At 66.6% G+C, this 16,155-nt stretch overlaps 1 protein-coding gene across 1 annotated transcript; it reads right to left on the bottom strand.

Moving 5' to 3' along the window:
• Positions 1 to 1,479: 1,479 nt before the first annotated feature.
• On the bottom strand, positions 1,480 to 15,140 carry PPRC1 (PPARG related coactivator 1). Its single transcript, XM_075717659.1, has 14 exons — positions 15,000 to 15,140; positions 10,877 to 11,020; positions 10,567 to 10,734; positions 10,004 to 10,120; positions 6,857 to 9,614; positions 6,387 to 6,440; positions 5,932 to 5,992; positions 5,494 to 5,561; positions 4,531 to 5,329; positions 2,795 to 2,974; positions 2,559 to 2,622; positions 2,201 to 2,322; positions 1,906 to 2,057; positions 1,480 to 1,583 (listed from the first exon to the last, which is right to left on the bottom strand). Exons 1-14 carry the CDS (start codon positions 15,138 to 15,140, stop codon positions 1,480 to 1,482), a joined length of 4,932 nt encoding a protein of 1,643 aa, XP_075573774.1.
• Positions 15,141 to 16,155: the final 1,015 nt, after the last annotated feature.

The raw sequence follows: 16,155 nt of genomic DNA, 5'->3' as shown, positions 1-16,155 counted from the left end.
AGCTGCCCTGGGCAGGAGAGGGGCCATGTGTGCTGCAGCAAGAGGGGTTTGCACGGAGTCCCAGAAAGGCCCATTTGCATCTTCCCTCTGAGCCCCTGCCAGGCACTTGCTTTCACTCCCTCCTGCCAAGCCAGCGTCTCTCGGAAGAGCTGCATTACTGATTAACAGTTCCCTGCCTGCCTCCCCCCGCGGTCCCACTCACACCTCTGCCTGCAGCCGCCTCCTCAGACCCTCCTTTGCGCAAAGTCCAGGGCCAGGCAGGAGAGGACAGGGTGGGAGCTCGCCCCAGGGCTCACCCCTCTGGCAGCCTGACCGCACCCCACATACCTGGGGTACTGTGGAGGCCTCCCTGGGCCGAGCTACGGAGCAGCATGGGTCACCCAGCACGCAGGCAGGAGCAGGAGCATCCCTCTCCATCCAGGGGAGCAGAGAGGGCACAAGTGGGCTCCAGCCACTGCACTAATCCCGGACTGCAAGATTGCTGCAGCACACCCCAGGCACACCTCCAAAGGGCCTCAGAGGCCTGAGCATGATCCAAGTGTCAGCATCAGCTTGGATGCTCTGCGTCACACCCGCTGGACAGCCCACCGAGGGTTTAGCGCTGCTATTCCCCCGCTCTGCCCACTGCGGATGCCCGTAACCTCTCCGCAGTCACACCACCACCCCTCCCTCGGGGTACACCCGGAGATGAGATGTCAGAGACCCCTCTCCTTCTGGCGAGCTGGACCAAAACCAACCAGCAGGCTCGAAGGGGACAGGCAGATGCACGCTGCCCTCAGAGCGGGCAGAGCCCTGCCTGTGCTCCTGCCAGGGGCCAAAGCCCCCGGGGCTCCAGCCCGCAGCCAGCGCGGTGGCGGCGGAGGATCTTGCACTGCCCCTCCGTGGCCACTACGGGAGGTGCAGGTGGCCCCAAAACCCAGCCAGGCGCCTCGGGGCTGGGGTGCCAGGTCCTCACTCCAGCAGAGCCCGAGAAATGGTCAGAGGGGTCTGCGCTGCCTGTCCTCAAAGAGGCGTTCACCCCGTGCCAGGCCATTTGGGGGCTGCCACAGACCCCTCAGAGCAGCTCAGTGACCCCAGTCCTGCCTCACTTTCACCAGACAACCCACTCCTGCACCCAGTCCCCAACCTGTGCTACCTCTCATGGGGCCAGACCCAGGCACAGAGGCCTGGGGGGTCCTGAGGGGGCACAGCCCGAGCCCACGCCTGGGAACGGCCCGCGTGAAGTAGGAGACAAGGCATCGCTGCTGTTTGGGCATCTGCATTTATTACATGGCTGGGGCAAGCCTGGGGCTGCCACTCGCCTGGGCCCTTCCGGTCGAAGGCGAATGACCCGTCCTCCTTAAATACTGGCTATAAAACAAATTTCTTTTTTTCCTTTTTCTTTTTCTTAAAAACCCCATCTCTCTCTCTCTCTCCATACTTTTTTTGTCTTTTGTATTTAGTATAAAAGTGGGGGCGGGCGCTCCGCCTTGCCTGCCGCTACCTCCGCAGGCTGCGCTGTGCCTGCCGCAGCAGCGTGTCGAAGTCCAGGGAGTCAAACTTGCTCTTGACGGGGGCCGGGTCGAAATCCTCCCGGTTTGAGTCTGGAAGATACAGAGAGGCTGCCTTCAGCCATGGGGACACTGGCACAGTTCCGGCCATCCCCACAGCAACTCCTTCCCATCTCACTTCACGTGCCACCCTCTAGACCCAGAGCTGGGCTGGTGGAGGACCGGACCTGGCCTCCATCACAGTGCTGGAGGGCCCGGGAGCCACCATCCAACTTCCCCTTGGGGCAGGAATATCCCTGGACGTGGCCCTGCCCAGCCAAGCCTCACTGACCCCAAGGATGGGGACCCCCTACACTTCTGGGAAGGAGAATGGCCCCAGGGTGCCACTCCCCAACTTGGGGGCTGTGCAACTCACCCAAGTCAGCATAGTTCCTCCTGCAGAACTGCCGGCGGCCGCCGAAGCACAGATCAAAGGGCTGCTCATCCGGGCGCCGCAGCTTGTGCCCGCTCTCAATGGCAGCAAAGGCTTCCTCGGCATAGCGGTAGGTGACAAAGCCATAGTTGTCCCTGGAGCCGGAGAAGGAAGGCAATGAGCAGCAATGCAGCATGTTTGTCCCCGCTTGGTCTGCACCATCCCCTTGAGGAATGGGAAAAGGGCCAAGAGGAGCTGTCCCTGGGAAGGGGCTGCCCCATGTCCCCGCAGCTCTTACCCCTCAGAGCGGAAATGCAAGGTGCACTCCTCAATGTCCCCGAACACAGAGAAGCGGTGCCGCAGCTCCGACCGCGTCATCCTGCTGGGGATCTTGCCAATAAACACAACTCGCCGCTCCTCCTGCGGGTGGGGATGCACCCTCCCGTGAGATGGGAACAGGGGGACTCGGCGTCTCCGAGCCCTCCTGGTGAGCAGGGCCTCTCGCACAAAGCACCCTCCCTGCATCGCCACCCATCACACCATGCCCTGGCCTCCCAGCTGCCTGACAGGTGGCGACCCCACGGCTTTCTGAAGTGATGGAGGGGCTGGGGACCCCCAAATCTCCAGCCCCAGCTTCCCAGCCCTCCAGCACTCACTATTGCACGTTCCTTCTGGAGGATCCTCTGCCTTTGGTAGTGGTCCTGTGCGTCGTAACTGTATCTGGCAGGGCAGAAACCAGACACATGAGCTACAGGGTCATGGGGGTGCCAGAAGAGAGCGATCCCGGACACACGGGAGATACTGAAGGAGCGGGTCGACCCCTGCCCGGGACACAGGAGGCCGGGAGATGGGTTGGGGGGAGCTCACACCCGTGCAGGGTGGCCACGCTCACCTTCTCCGCCTGTTACTCCTCCTGCGGGGCGAGGGGGAGCGGGAGCGGGACTGGCTGCGGGATGTGGACCTGGATGAGTAGGAGGACGTTGACGATGAGGATGAGGACCTGTCCCGGGACCTGCCACATGACCCACAGCTGGAGCGGGAGGAGGAGCTGTGGGAACATCTTGAGCGGTACCTGGGAGAAGGAGAGACACAGCTCAGTGCCGAGCCCTCCCAGTGCCCAGCACCACGAGGCTCTGCAGAAGAAAAAGACCTCCATCCTCCCCAAGGTACCCAGCACCCCACTCGGACAGGACCCATCCCCAGAGTGAGCGCAGCTATGGAAAACCTCTGCCCAAGTCTGCCGATGCAGGAACGACACTACAGAGACGTTGCTCCAAACACTGCAGTGAAAAAGGAGCAGGCTCACAACAGGCACAGCCTCTGAAGAGCAAGAAATAGTCATGGGGCAACTGTGCAGCACATGGCTGCGACTGGGCAAGGGCCCAGGCGGGGCCAGGGCTGCCGTGCTGAGCCCCGCACGGTGCACAGTGCCCACTGGAGCCACCACCTCTGCGCTGCACTCAACAGCCCCGCGAATGGAGACCACATGGGCCCCCAACCACACCGAGGGCCGTGGCATGCGCTGGGACAGGGCTGCGCTTCTGTGCCCACGGCCTCCTGCCGACAAGAGCCTCTCTGGCAGGGCCAGACAAAGCTTAAGGGCAGCAGGACTGAAACCCCTCTGGGATCAAGCCATGCTGCCTCCAGCCAGCAACAGGGTCCCTCTCTAAACACGCTGCCCATGGGGGGTCCCCGCCATAGGCAAACCCAGGCCCCAAGCAGGGTGTGCTGCCTGGTACTGCCGCATATTCTCCTGGAGGACAGCAGGCCAGGATGGCACAGTCTGTGGGGACATTTCTTAGCACAGGGCCAGCTGCATTTGCTGGGAAGCCAAGCCAGATGGGGCAAATCCCTGAGCTGCACATCCCTGGGACATGGCACTATATACGTGCCCTTTCCAGCTCCAGCCTCCACACCTATTGGCCACCGATGGAGAGGCCTTGGTCGGACAAGCCCTTCATGCCCTGGGATGTCTCCAAAAATGGCTGAATGCCCAGGGAAGGGCAGACGAGGGACACCTCGCCAGCTCCAGTGCCTCCCACCCCAGCTGGTGCATCACTCAGATGCACAAAGACTCCAAAAGAAATGCTTCCCACAGAGACCAAGTCGCCCCACTTTTCTACACAGCCACCTCCACAAAGACCACAGGGAACCCCTGAGGCAGCCTAGCCAGACAGGTTTTTCCCCTGCTTGCCTCCAGCAGCTCCCTGCTGCCATTGTGGCTCCTCTCATTTCTACACCTAGGGCTGTACCAGCCCCACAGCATAAACACCAACATCTGCATTAATACCCCAGCGAACGCATCCAAGAGCCAAGGTGCAGCCAAGGACGCATACCATGGTGCTCCAGGAGGGGTAAGGAAGTCTGGCTCAGAGATGGCTTTGCAAGAACACCTGTGTAGATGTGGGGTTCAGCCAGACACCCACTGCCCTGGCAGGGTGTCACAGCAGCTCCCCCGGTCTCTGCTGCTCACAGCGAGCCAGACACCCCTTCAGTGGGGCCACGAGGACAAAGAAGTTGGATATGGCCATCAGGTAGGTCCATGAAGAGGTGTCTGAGCACCCTTGCAGAAGACTGGCCACCAGACAATTGCTCAAATAGCAAGCAGACAGAGGCTCCGCTGCTTACCTTCGCCACCGCTTGGGCGGTGGGGAGAATGACCGTGACCGGGATCGGGAGGACGAGGATGAAGATGAAGATGAGGACTCGCTAGCTCCATCCGAACTGGAGCTGAAGGAGCGGCTGGCACGGCTTCTGCCAGCCCTCCAGCTGCCGGTGGAGGGGCTGGGCGAGTCCCGGGGTCTCCGGTAGCAGCGCAAGGACCTCTTGGCAGCAGCATGGCTGGGCTGGGCACTAGGAGTCCGCGTCTCCTGGTCCCGGCAGGGGGATGCGGCTGGAGACAGGAGCACCGAGGTGGGGGGGCTGCTGCACCCGGTGGTGGCCTTGTTGGGGACGCTAGTCCGATAATCCAGGGGGGCTAGGCAGGCCATCCCCAGGGGCTCCTGGCTGGGCCCCGTGGTGGTGGTGGGGGCTGGTGGGGTGGGCTTGGGCTGGTCCAGCGTCCGTTTGGTTAAGGAGGAGATGGGTTTGATAGTGATGTCCCGGTGGTGTTTGACGTTCCAGCGGGAGCCGCCCTCGGTGGGGGGCTGCGTGCCGGGGCCGCCGTTGCTCTCTGGCCGCGCCGCACCCGGGATGCAGTAGTCGTGGTCTCCTGAGCAGACGTGGCTGGGGGCTGAGCTGGCAGGGGCCGGTGCCGGGCTCTTCCCCTGGAGCTTGCTCTGGGGCAGCGGCTTGACTTTTGTCAGCTTGGCCGTCTTCTGGGGCCCTTCCTGGGGCGCAGACCCGGGTGACTTGGCCTTGGCCAGCAGCGAGACAGCAGGCAATGGCTTCCAGAGCTGGTGGGGGGGCGTCGCTGGGGGCGTGAGGCCTGCGAGAGCACCGGGGGGGCTTTCAAGAGCAGGCCCTTGCTGCAACCCCCCAGGGTGGGGCTCCCTCCTGGCCCACCTCTCCTCAAGCCCCAGGGTCTCCCCCAGCCCCACACCAGCCCCTGCCCAGACATGGCGGGCTCCCTCGCCTCACGCCAGGCATTACCTGCCACGTTGGCCAGCTCAGAGGCCTGCAGGCTGTCTGGGGGCTTCCTGTCCTGCTGGGTCTCAGGCCTGAGAAGGGGAAAGGAGCTTTGTCAAACACAGCGGCCAAAGCCCAGCCCCAGTCCCCACGCCTGGGGCACCTGCCCAAGCTGCCCCCTGGCCCAGAATGGGGGAACAGAGGATCTGAGAGAGCTGCAAGGATGGAGCTTGCACAGACCAGTCATGCCCATCACTGCTTCCCCCAATTTTTCCCCGTCGGTGCCAGCTGTGGCCCCCAGCCCAGCAACAATCTCGGCTCCTCCTGGGCCGGCAGATGCAGCTGCCAGCAGTTTGGACCCTGCCAGAACCGAGAGCTGCCCCATGCCCCCGCTGAATGCAGGGCTCAGCCCTCTGCCAGGCTCCACACTGGGGCACTGGCTGCAGAGGTCTCGACACTCACCCGGAGCTCCCCGCCAGCCGCCTGTCCTCGGGGGGCTGCACAGGAGCCTCCTCCTTCTTGGCTGAAAAGAGAACGGGTGGGTGAGGGTGGTGAGAGGCTGGGGCTGGAGGGCAGGGGACGGACCCTGCATACGGGGGGGAACACAGAGCACCACGGGCACAGCCAGGGAGAGGTTTCATGGTGCCCCAGCCCAGCCCCTTGCAGAGAGCTGCTGCAAGTCCCAGGCTCTTCACCAACCCCTTGGCGACCCCAGGGACCTCCAGCCACTTTCACAGGCCAGGAAAGAGATGGGGGCAGAGACACCCCCAGGATAAGGCACCCAGGCAGGGTAACACCAGCCTGCAGGCAGCAGCATCCTGGCCCCCCAGCTCCCACCCCACCGCAGGGAGCACGGGCAGCCCAGCAGAGCACGGAGGGAGCCCCAAGGGGGACGGCACAGCATGCCGCAACCGCACCTTCAGACTTCTCGAACTGCTCCAGCAGGCTGGACAGGTCGGTGGCTTCGATCCCTGGGCCAGGGAGAAAGCACAGCAAGTCAGGTCAGCCAAAATCCTCCTGGCACCACAGGGATGCACCCTGGCCCCATCCTCCCCCTGCATCAGCCTCCCTGGGTAATGGGATGAGCACTGGGGAGGAGAAGCAGCAGCAGAGCCCACAGCAGCGCCAGGTCTCCCGCAGCGGCGACAGGAGCACCCGGCTCTGCAGTCCCAGGAGGGACCAGTTTGGGCACAGCAAGCCCAGACCATCCACTGGAGGCAACATCCCGGCAGGGCGCTGGGAAGCGACTGCAAGCCCGCGGGTGCAGCTTTGCCACCCTCGCCCCCAGAAGTGCCAGGGACCAGTCCCGCCACCTGGGCTGCCAGCAGCACCGCAGCCTCGCCGGCTGGTGACACTCAGCCCAGCACCCCACAGCCCTCCTGCTCACCGATCTCGCTGATGAAGGCTTGCACGATGTCCTTGCTGCTGTCGCTGGGCTGCGCCGGGCTGAGGAGCGGCTGGTGCCTCCACGGCCGTGCAGCGGGTGCCTTGGTGGGCAGGCTGCTCTCTCGACCCGCTTTTGGCAGTGGTGCCACAGCCTGGGAGGTGGATTTGTGGCCGAGCGGCTCCTGCCCAGCAGCTGCCTTGGGCTCTGGCAGGGCTTTCTCCACTGCCCCCTTGCCTGGCCCTGCAGCCTCCTCCACGGGGTGGGTGCCAGGGGACTCCCCAACAGGGCCAGCGGCAGGGGACACCTCCGCAGGGCAATGGATGGTGGCTGAGGGGGCCTTTGGGAGCTGGGTGGGGGTTGCAGCCCGGGGCTCCTCCAGAGGCTGGGTGGGGGCAGCCTGGGTGGGAGCAGCCTGGGGGGCTGCAGTGTGCTGGGCTGGAGCTGCAGGGGGGACCCAGCCGGGCTGGGCAGTGGCAGCCGATGGGGCTGCCAGGGGCTGGGCAGCGGCTGGGGCCGGAGGGGCCTTGGGGAGAGAGCTCTCCCCCACCAGCCGTGCCTGCCTCCTGGGGTCCGACACCCTGCCAGTAGCCGGCCTGGCCGGGCCACCTGCAGCCCCCGTCTCGCTGGCTGGAGTGGCAGGCGGCTGGGTGGGGAAGGCTGGCGGCTCCGGGCAGCTGAGTGCCGGGGTGGCGGGAGGCTGCCCGTGCAGGAGGGCCGTGCTGGGGTGCCCACCAGCCGGGAAGGCGGCAGCACCCGGCAGTGCCGCTCCAGGGTCCCCGAACGCCAGGGGAGGCACCGGAGGCGGCATGGGGATTCCCGGCCAGTAGGGTGGCGGTGCCCACCCCACCGGGGCATAGGGGCTGCCGGGGCCAAAGGGAGGCGGGGGCGGCACGGCCGGCGGGGGCCAGGCCATGGCCGGAGGCGGGAGGCCAGGCACCATGTGAAAAGTACTGGGGGAGCCAGTGCTGGGCGGCGGGGGCAAACCACAGCAGCCCACGGGCTGCGGGCCGAAGCAGGGCCAGGAAGGCACTGGTGGGTAAAGGGCGTAAGCACTGGCAGAGGCTGGTGGCATCCCAGCGGCTGGGGGCACGTTCGGCGTGACAAAAGGTGTTGGTGTTGATGGGGTTGGCAGAGCCGTGGCGGGTGCCGGAGCTGAAGCCGGAGTGGTTGGAGCTTTGCTGGCAGGAGAAGGGACAGCAGCGGGGCTGTCAGGTTTCTCCGGGCTCTTCTGAGCAGCAGTCGCCTCGGTGGCGGGGCGCATGGGAGACACCAGGCAGGGGATCTCTGCCAGCTCTGTCGGAGGCTCGGGGACGCTGGGCCACTTGCTGGCTGCTTGTTTCTCTCCGTCCTTCCTGCCGCCCGGGCTAGGCTGGCGGTGCAGCATGCGGATGCGATATTCCCGCAGGCTCAGGGCCTTGGGCTTGGTTTCCTTGGGCAGGCCCTCACTCGGCTCTGCTGCCGGCAAGCTCTGGGGGGGCTCCAGCCCCACGCCTCGCTCTGAGAGAGGAGAGGCAGCCTCCAAGACCTCACTGCCCTGCCCGGCAGCTGGCTGCGCCTCCCCCTCACCCTGGTCTGCCAGGCTGGGACACACCGCTGCTGGCAGCTCCTCTATGTTTGGAGCAGTCTTCTCCAGAGGCACCACAGTCTCAGCCTTCTCTGGGGCTACGCTCACCATTTCTGGTGCTGGCTCCTTCTGCAGCTCCTGCTGCACTTTCTTGGGCAGGGAGGCCCCCGCTGTGCTCCGGGGCCTGCCCCGGGGCCGCGGCGCCCGCTCGGCATGCAGCTCCATCTGCCCCTCCTTCTGGGCTCGCTCCAGCTGCCGCGCCAGGAAGTCCGAGACCTGGATGGAGGGACGCGCTGCCCGCCGCCGGCTGGTGGGTGGCTGGCCCACGGGCTGCCCGGAGCCGGCTGAGCGGAGCCGGTGGGCCACGCAGTCCCTGCCTGGCCTGGCCTGCTCACTTTGGTCCTCCTCTGCTTTCTTTTTCCGACTCTTCCTTGCTCTCTCACGGCCGCGTCCCTTTTCGGTGCCCTCACGTTTGCTGCCTGCCGGTGCCTCTGCGCTGCGCTGGGAGCTGCTGTCAGTGCTCCAGGCTCTGGGTGCTGCTGTCTCCGGTGGGGATGTGCTCTCCGGGGTAGTGCAGGAGGGCTCCTTCCCAGGAGGTTTCTCCTCCTTCTCCTCCTCCATCCTGTTTTCCTGGGCTGGAACTTCTGGCAGCTCCTCTCGATCCTCTGGGATTGACTCTCCAGTACTCTCCTCTGCTCCCAGGAGCTGGGGCTCCTGGTTTGGGAAGCTGGGGGCCAGCGGCTGCAGCACCACAGGGATCTCCACACTCTCCCCCTCACCAGGCACAATTTCCAGCAACACGGGACCGCTCAGGAGCTCCTTGGCGACGGGCTCGGCCTCGGGGTCCAGGCACACAGTGAAAGTGGGCAGGCAGTAGGGGTGCATGGACTTCACCAGCTCGCTCAGGGACACATCGCTCGTGTTGATGATGCAGGGGTCTTCATGCTCCTCCAGCACCGCCCCGGCCCCATGCACACAAAACTCCTCAGCCTCCATGCTGCTGTCTAGCTCTGGGCTCAAGGCAGCCTCCTCCTCCTCTTCCTCCCCATCGCTGCGCTGTGGCAGGGGCTGCTCTCGGGCCCAGTGCCGGCCCAGCTTCCTCTCCACCCTCGGGGTGCTGCAGATTTGTTTCTTTGGCAGTGCTGGGTCCTCAAGGCCATGACTGGCACAGTCCCAAGCCAGGTCTGTGTTGGTCTGGGAAAGGGAATCAGAGCAAGCATCAGCTCCTGGGCTTTAACCTGAGCCCCCCAAGGCACAGCCAACTGTGGGTCTGCTGCAACTCTGCAGCAAAGCCCCTGGGCAGATGAAAAGCTGGAACACATTTGACCCCTCCAGTAAGACACAACAGGGCTGGAAACCCACCGTCCCTACGGGGGCATCCACAGCATCCCCAGTCCCACAGCACCCACCAGTCAGGGCAGACCCTGCTCCCACTGCCACCAGTGCCCTGCAAAGGCATCGCTTCTGGGAGAGGCTGCCTGCGCCGGGCAGGAAGGCAGGGGCTGGGGGGCAGCAGCAGGGACACGGTTACCCCAGCACCACCCCGACACCGCTCCTTCAGCTTCCCCCGCTCAGCTGCTCACCTTCCCAACAGCAGAGACGCTGCTGCCGCTGCTCAGGGGCCTGAGCACCTTGGGCTGCTCCAGGGCAGGGCTCTCGCACTCCAGCGATGACCGGGATAAGCTGAGAAACTTCTGAAACTGAGGAGAAGGCAGACAGAGCATGAGGCAGCAGCAGGTTTCTGCTGCCGGAGGGGACAGGCCACCCCTGGCCCTGCAGCAGCCACGTGTGTCACCCCGCAGAGACCAGGAGCAAGCTCAGCCCCGTTTCACCCACAGCGCACGCAGCCCCAGTCGGTTGCACGCAGGGGGACATGCTGCTTCCCAGAGCCTCAAGCACATCTCCGGCTCTACACCGAGACCCAAGGTGAAGGCATGGCCCCCCCAAGCCTGCACAGGAGCCCCAGCGATGTCCAGGGCTGGCTCAGCCCTTCTCTCACATTGCTGGTCACAGGGATTGTCCCAGGGCGCTGGGGACCAGGGTGCCACCACCTCGGGGCACCCCATGCCAGGACTTGGCAAGAAGGGGCTCGGCAGAGCCCTGCCTGAGCATATCCCCACCCGTTCTGGGGTCAGGCTGGCTTTGCCCCACAACTCACTGAGGGATTCTCCCGCTCCCGAGGCGAGGTCAGCAGCTCCGCATCCATGATGGTGTCAAAGGGAGACAGGGTCTCATCATCCGTGCTGTCCAGGATCTCAGTGATGGCAGTCAGCAGGGACAGCTCGTTCTGCGCATCCAGGCAGGCCTTGCTCTGCTGCAAGGGCAGGGGCGGTCTCAGGGGGCAGCGGGGCACAGCCATGGGATCCAGCCATGGGGGACACAGCTGCCACCCCAACGCATGCCACAGCCGGAGCCAGCCCGGCCGCTGCTTCCCACACCCGTGCGCGGGCTCCCACCTCACTCAGAGAGAGGTCCTCGATGATGGAGATCACAGAGGAGTCAAGATAGTTCTGCATCGTCCCCAGGATCTCTTCGGCCTCCAAGATGGTTTCTGCATCCAGCGACGTTAAGTTCAGGTCATCCTCATCGAGGGACAAGCACTGCCGAGGAGCACAGGGAGCCAGGTAAACACTTTGCAAAGCACCACTACCAGCCCTGATCTCCTCTGCAGCGCACGTGGGCTCCCGACAGCCTGCGCTGCTAACAGTGGCTAAGCTCGCTGCTGCACCCCCAGCACCCCAAACACGCAGCGGGGGCAGGCAGGACACGGCCACACTGCAGGTCAGAAGACGGCACAGGGGACCTTCCTGCCTTGCTTTTCAGGGGAGGTTCTGGCCTGTCCACCCCACTGCACAAAGCCCTGTGCTTCTTTCAGCCTGAGACCCTTCCGATTACCAGGGATGCCTCCACACCAAAAACTCCCGCACGATTTACTCCACGGTTACAGGATTGGGAAAGACGAATCCATAAACCCCCAGCAATTTCCAGGCTCTGCCCAACACCACGCGTCGCTTGTGCTGGACGGGGAGGGGAGAGGCAGGCTCCCCCCACCCCACGGACTGTCACGCGCTCCTCCAACTCCGGCCGTCGGCGCTTCAGATAAGCCCAAAAACATTACGAAATTCATAACAAAAGCGCAGGAGTCAGCAACAGGGATGCATCCGCCTGCCACTGCCAGGGCCCTACCCCGACGCCTCTGCTGCAAGAGGACACAGGCTGTGCTTGCAATCCAGGACCAAACTGGCTTTGTTGCTGTTCTTCCTTCAAATTCCCAGCCCCACGTCCTTTCCAGACACCCAGCCAGCTCCAGGGATGTTTGGGTAACGACAGATAACTTCAGAGAGATATTTGCACCACACTCCGCGGTGCCACGCAGCCCAGCGCTGCAGGGCAGCCAGGAAAAGCGAGATGCTGGGCGAGGGCAGGGGCTGCAGCCCCCGGCTGAGCAGAGCCCCTGGACACACAGCCTCTGTCTGCCAGGAGCGGAGCGGCAGCGCAGGTGTGTCGCCGGCACGAGACAGGACGCGAATTCCTGTTTACAGATGGGCTTAGGCAGAGATAACACAGGCAGGGAAGATAAGGGCATCAAGGACGGAGCCCTGGGAGAGCACACCTCCCTCCCAAAGCTGGCAGGGAGCAGGCAGCGAGCCGTCCTCCCCCGACAGCAGCACGGGGAGAATTTGGCCAAACCCTGGGGGATGCGCACCTGATGCGGCTCACCTGCGTTTCTCGCAGGTACTGCAGTTTGCACAAGCCTGAGCCCATGCAGGACAAAACGCCCCCTGTCCCTGTACAAGACCTGCCTGTACTTTGAAATCCTCTTCTGGCAAGAGGGAAGCTGCACCGGAGGGAGACCAGGCGTTTCGCTAAATAGGTGTTTCCTAAAATATGGCACCACCAAAGCCACGTGCCCAAACCTCCGGTCCTGGGGGCTCTTCAGAGACTTGCCCCCGTCACACAGAACAGGCACCTCTGGCCGCACAACAGCCACGAGCCCCATGCAATCCCAGAGCGCAGGCATCCCAGGACCAGGCTGGGAATGAAAGCCAGGAGCCCCACGGCAATGCCCCGCATCCACCTGGCCCAAATCCTCCCAGCCTGGTACTGCGTGCCAACACGGCAGCCCCAAAGAGCAGGAGCCTGCAGTGGTTTGGGGCTCAGCGGGCAGCTCGGCAGCCCGGTCACCCTCTCCTGAGGCCTGGGAGCAGAACCCACCGGTGACACCAGGGCAGCGCTCCACCGCACCGTGCAGATCAGGCTACAGAGCAGTTTTACCACTCAGCATCTCCAGTCCCCTCCCTCGACCAGCGCTGGCTGCCGGTCAGAGCCCGGTGCAGAGCCCCACTGGCAGCCGTCTACAGCGCAGCCTGGCCACGATTCCCGGCCAATCCTCCTGGAGATACTGGGAGGAGCAGGGAAGCACACCCAGGCTCACACAGCCAGCCCTGCCAAGCGCCGGCATGCAGCCCTGAGTCAGCGGTGACCGGCAGGCAGAGGCGCCCGGGCCGCCGGAGGAGCCAGCGGGAGGGATCTCATGGAGCATCAGCAGTCGAGGGATGTGGGGGCCGGCTCACCCCGGCCCGCTGACGGCAAGGGAGTCTGGGGGATGCCCCGGGGTTGCATGGCCCTGCCCGTCTTGCCACAGGACTGGCTCCCCCAAAGGAAGTGTCTAATAAGAGGTTTCCAGCTGTGACCGACGCTGGACGTTTGGAGGGAGGGAAGGAAAATCCTCCCACTCAAACGGCCTCTTCCCGCAGCTCCTGCCCACAGCACGGGAGGGCGGGCGATGTCCCAAGCCCTCCTCGATTCCTTTGACTCAGCGCCTTGCAACAAGGAGTCCCACAGCCGTGAGTCACCGGCAAACGAGGCTGCATTCCCCCAGGACTCCCTTTGATCCACCTGGGGCTGGGCACCTCCTTCAGCCCTCGCCACTTGTGCGTCGGGGTGGGGGTACGAACCAGCCCAGCCTGCTCCCGCGTCCCTGCCCGCTCTCCCCCCTGCCAGAGACCCCTGTCACCCCTAGCTTGGGGGGACACCCTCCACGCCCTCCCAGCTCCCTGTGTTTGCCTCACGCTCAGCGGCGCGGCAGGGAAGAGGCTGCGGGTCACGGGGACGTTCAAGGACAGGCTTGGGCTCAGGCCACGCTGTGCCCAAGCAGCCGGCGCTGCGGGGGAAAAGGGAGGATGCCCGCAGCCCCAGAGCGAGCTTCGGGCACACGGGGAGCCGGGATTTGAGCCAACAGCTTGAGACGGAGATGGCCTGAGTGCAGCCACCAGCTCCTGCAGCACCCAGCCGGAGCAGGGGACGCCGCGCTCGCTGCTGCGGTACCCGGGAGGCGCAGCCGAGGCCTCCGCGGGCAGCTGCCCGCCTGAGCCGCGCTGGCGACGCGCGACACGTGTGCCCGGCGTGCCGTGCCGGGGCTACGCCCCGAGCAGAGGGCGGCCATCCTCCCCGTGCCGGCCACGGGCAGGCTGCCAAGGCGGCTCTCACCCGGCTGGAGCTGCCGGCAAGGGCGCGGGGATACCACCCGCCGGAGCGAGCCCTGGGAAGTCGGGGGGCTCCAGCCGGCTGGCGCGGCACCGGCAGAGGATGCTCTGCGGATTCCTCAGCTGCTTTTGGGAAACGTCAGGCTAGAACACACCTCTCCTCCCCAAACGCAGACCGCTCCCTCTGCATCAGGGAGAGGCGAGACGGGCTCGGCGTCCCCCTGCCCGGTTGCGGGGTGGGGGGGGGGTCTCGCCGGGCAGCCCCCCGGCCAGGCAGGAGCACCCTGGAAAGGGCAGAAGTATGGGGCTCCACGAAATGCCGGCGGGTGCACAGAGCGGGCACCCCCAGGTCCCGTCCGGGGGGCTGCACCTCCGTGCTCCCTGTCCAGACAGCCGCGCACCCGCGCCCAGCGCCCCAGCCCAGCCCCGGCAGGGCCGCACCGGCACCGGCGGCACCGGCGGGGACGCTGCGCACGGGCGGCAGCACCGCGCCCCAGACCTGCCCGGAGCGGGAGACGCTTCCCCCGGGATAAACCCCCGCTTCCCCCGGGAATAAGCCCCCGCTGCAGCTCGGGGAAGCTTCCCCCATCCCGGAGCGGGCCGGAGCACCCCGCGTCCTCCACCGGGAGCTCCTGCCACCGAAACCGGCGGGTGTCGGTGTCCCAAATCGCCGCCCCCCCCCCTCCTCCTCGCGGCCGCAGGTGGCGGAGGGCGGCGCCGGGACGGAGGGACCGCGGGGGGGAACCCGGCCGGCGCCCCCCCGGCCCCCACTCCCCGCGGGCTGGGTGTCACCTCCCGCGGGGGGCACCGAGACCCCCTCCCCGGCGGGTCCCGGGGCCCCGCCGCGCCCCCCCCCCCCCCCGCCCCGGGGGGCTCCCCGCGCCGGCGCCGCCACCACCCCGCGCCGGCGGGAGAGCACCGGGCGGCCCGCTCCGCCCGCGGGAGGGTCGCCCCCCGCCCGTGCAGGGCCCCCCGCCCGCCGCCGGCGCGGCGGGCCCGCTCCCGGCACACGTGGTGCCGCCGCCGCCGCCGCGGGAGCCGCCCCGGCCTCCACGTGTCACGGCGCGGCCCGCCGCGCCCCGCCGCCGCCTACCTGCAGGGGGCTGCGGGCGCCGAGGGGCGGCTCGCGCGGGGCTCCGCCGCCCGCCAGCCCTCGCGGAGCGGCCCCGGCCGCGGCGCCGCCGACCCCGGCCCCGGCCGCGGCGGGCACCGCTCCGCCCCGCAGCGCCGCCATCTTGGCGCCTCCGCTCCCAGCGCGGCCGCTGCCGGTGGCGGCACGTGACCGCCGCCCGCCCCGCACTACAGCTCCCAGAGGTCTCCGCGCCGCCCCGCCCCGCCCCGCGCGGGGCAGGCCGGGAGCGCACCCCTTCGCCGCCGGCGGGGGAGGCCGGCCTGCGGCGGCGCCGGGCTGCGGCGGGCGGGGCGGCGGGGCCGGGCGGCCATCTTGAGGGCGGGCGGGCCCCCGCGCTTCGCCGCCATCTTCGTGCCGGGCGAAGGCGAGGGGTCGGCCCCGCCCTGCGGCGCGGGGTGGGCGGGGCGCAGCGGGCGTCACTGGCGGGAAGCGCCCAATCGGGGCGGGGCGGCCGCGCGTTTTCCCGCGGCGCCGGCGGGGCCCGCCCCTCTGCCGGCTCTGCCGCACACGTGGGCGCGGCGGCCTCGGCGGCGGGGCGGGGGCTGGCGGCGTCGGCCACGCGTGTCCCCTGGGCGTCCCCTGGGCTCCGGGGGAGCGGGGACAGAGCCGCTGCGGGAGCGGCGCCCGGCCGGGGCTCGCTGTCCGCCGGCTGCGCGCCTGCCCTGCGCCGGGGAGATGCCTTTGCGGCAAGGCGAATGGCGCTTCATCGAGCCAAACCTCGCGTGGGGCGGATGGGGGTGACACGCACGCGTGGCGGGCAAGGGGGAATGGAAAAAACTCTCAGGTGGACGGCAGGGTGGTCGCCGTGAGCAGCCCTGCAGCCGGTGGGCACGGCCACCAGGCAGGACTGGGTACCGAGTAACAGCCTGTGTGTGTGCAGCTCTTCAGGAATCGCCTGGAGGATGCAAGGGATGGGAGGAAAACCAAGCCCGGCTCCTCTGACGTGGCTGCGGTCCAGCCCAGCTCCCCGGGAAGGGCCAGGGGATGTTGGTGTGCACGGCTCTTGGCCGGGCTCTGTTCTGTAAGCCCAGAATCGCTTTGGCGCTGTCACCTCCTGCGGCTCTTCATCTGCCCCCCTGACAGCAAGGATCGTCTTGTGCAGGGGTGTAGGGCTGCG

Source organism: Pelecanus crispus, chromosome 10 (genome assembly GCF_030463565.1).
Source record: "Pelecanus crispus isolate bPelCri1 chromosome 10, bPelCri1.pri, whole genome shotgun sequence".
Classification (NCBI taxonomy): domain Eukaryota; kingdom Metazoa; phylum Chordata; class Aves; order Pelecaniformes; family Pelecanidae; genus Pelecanus; species Pelecanus crispus.
This window is presented reverse-complemented; position numbering and strand designations above follow the sequence as displayed.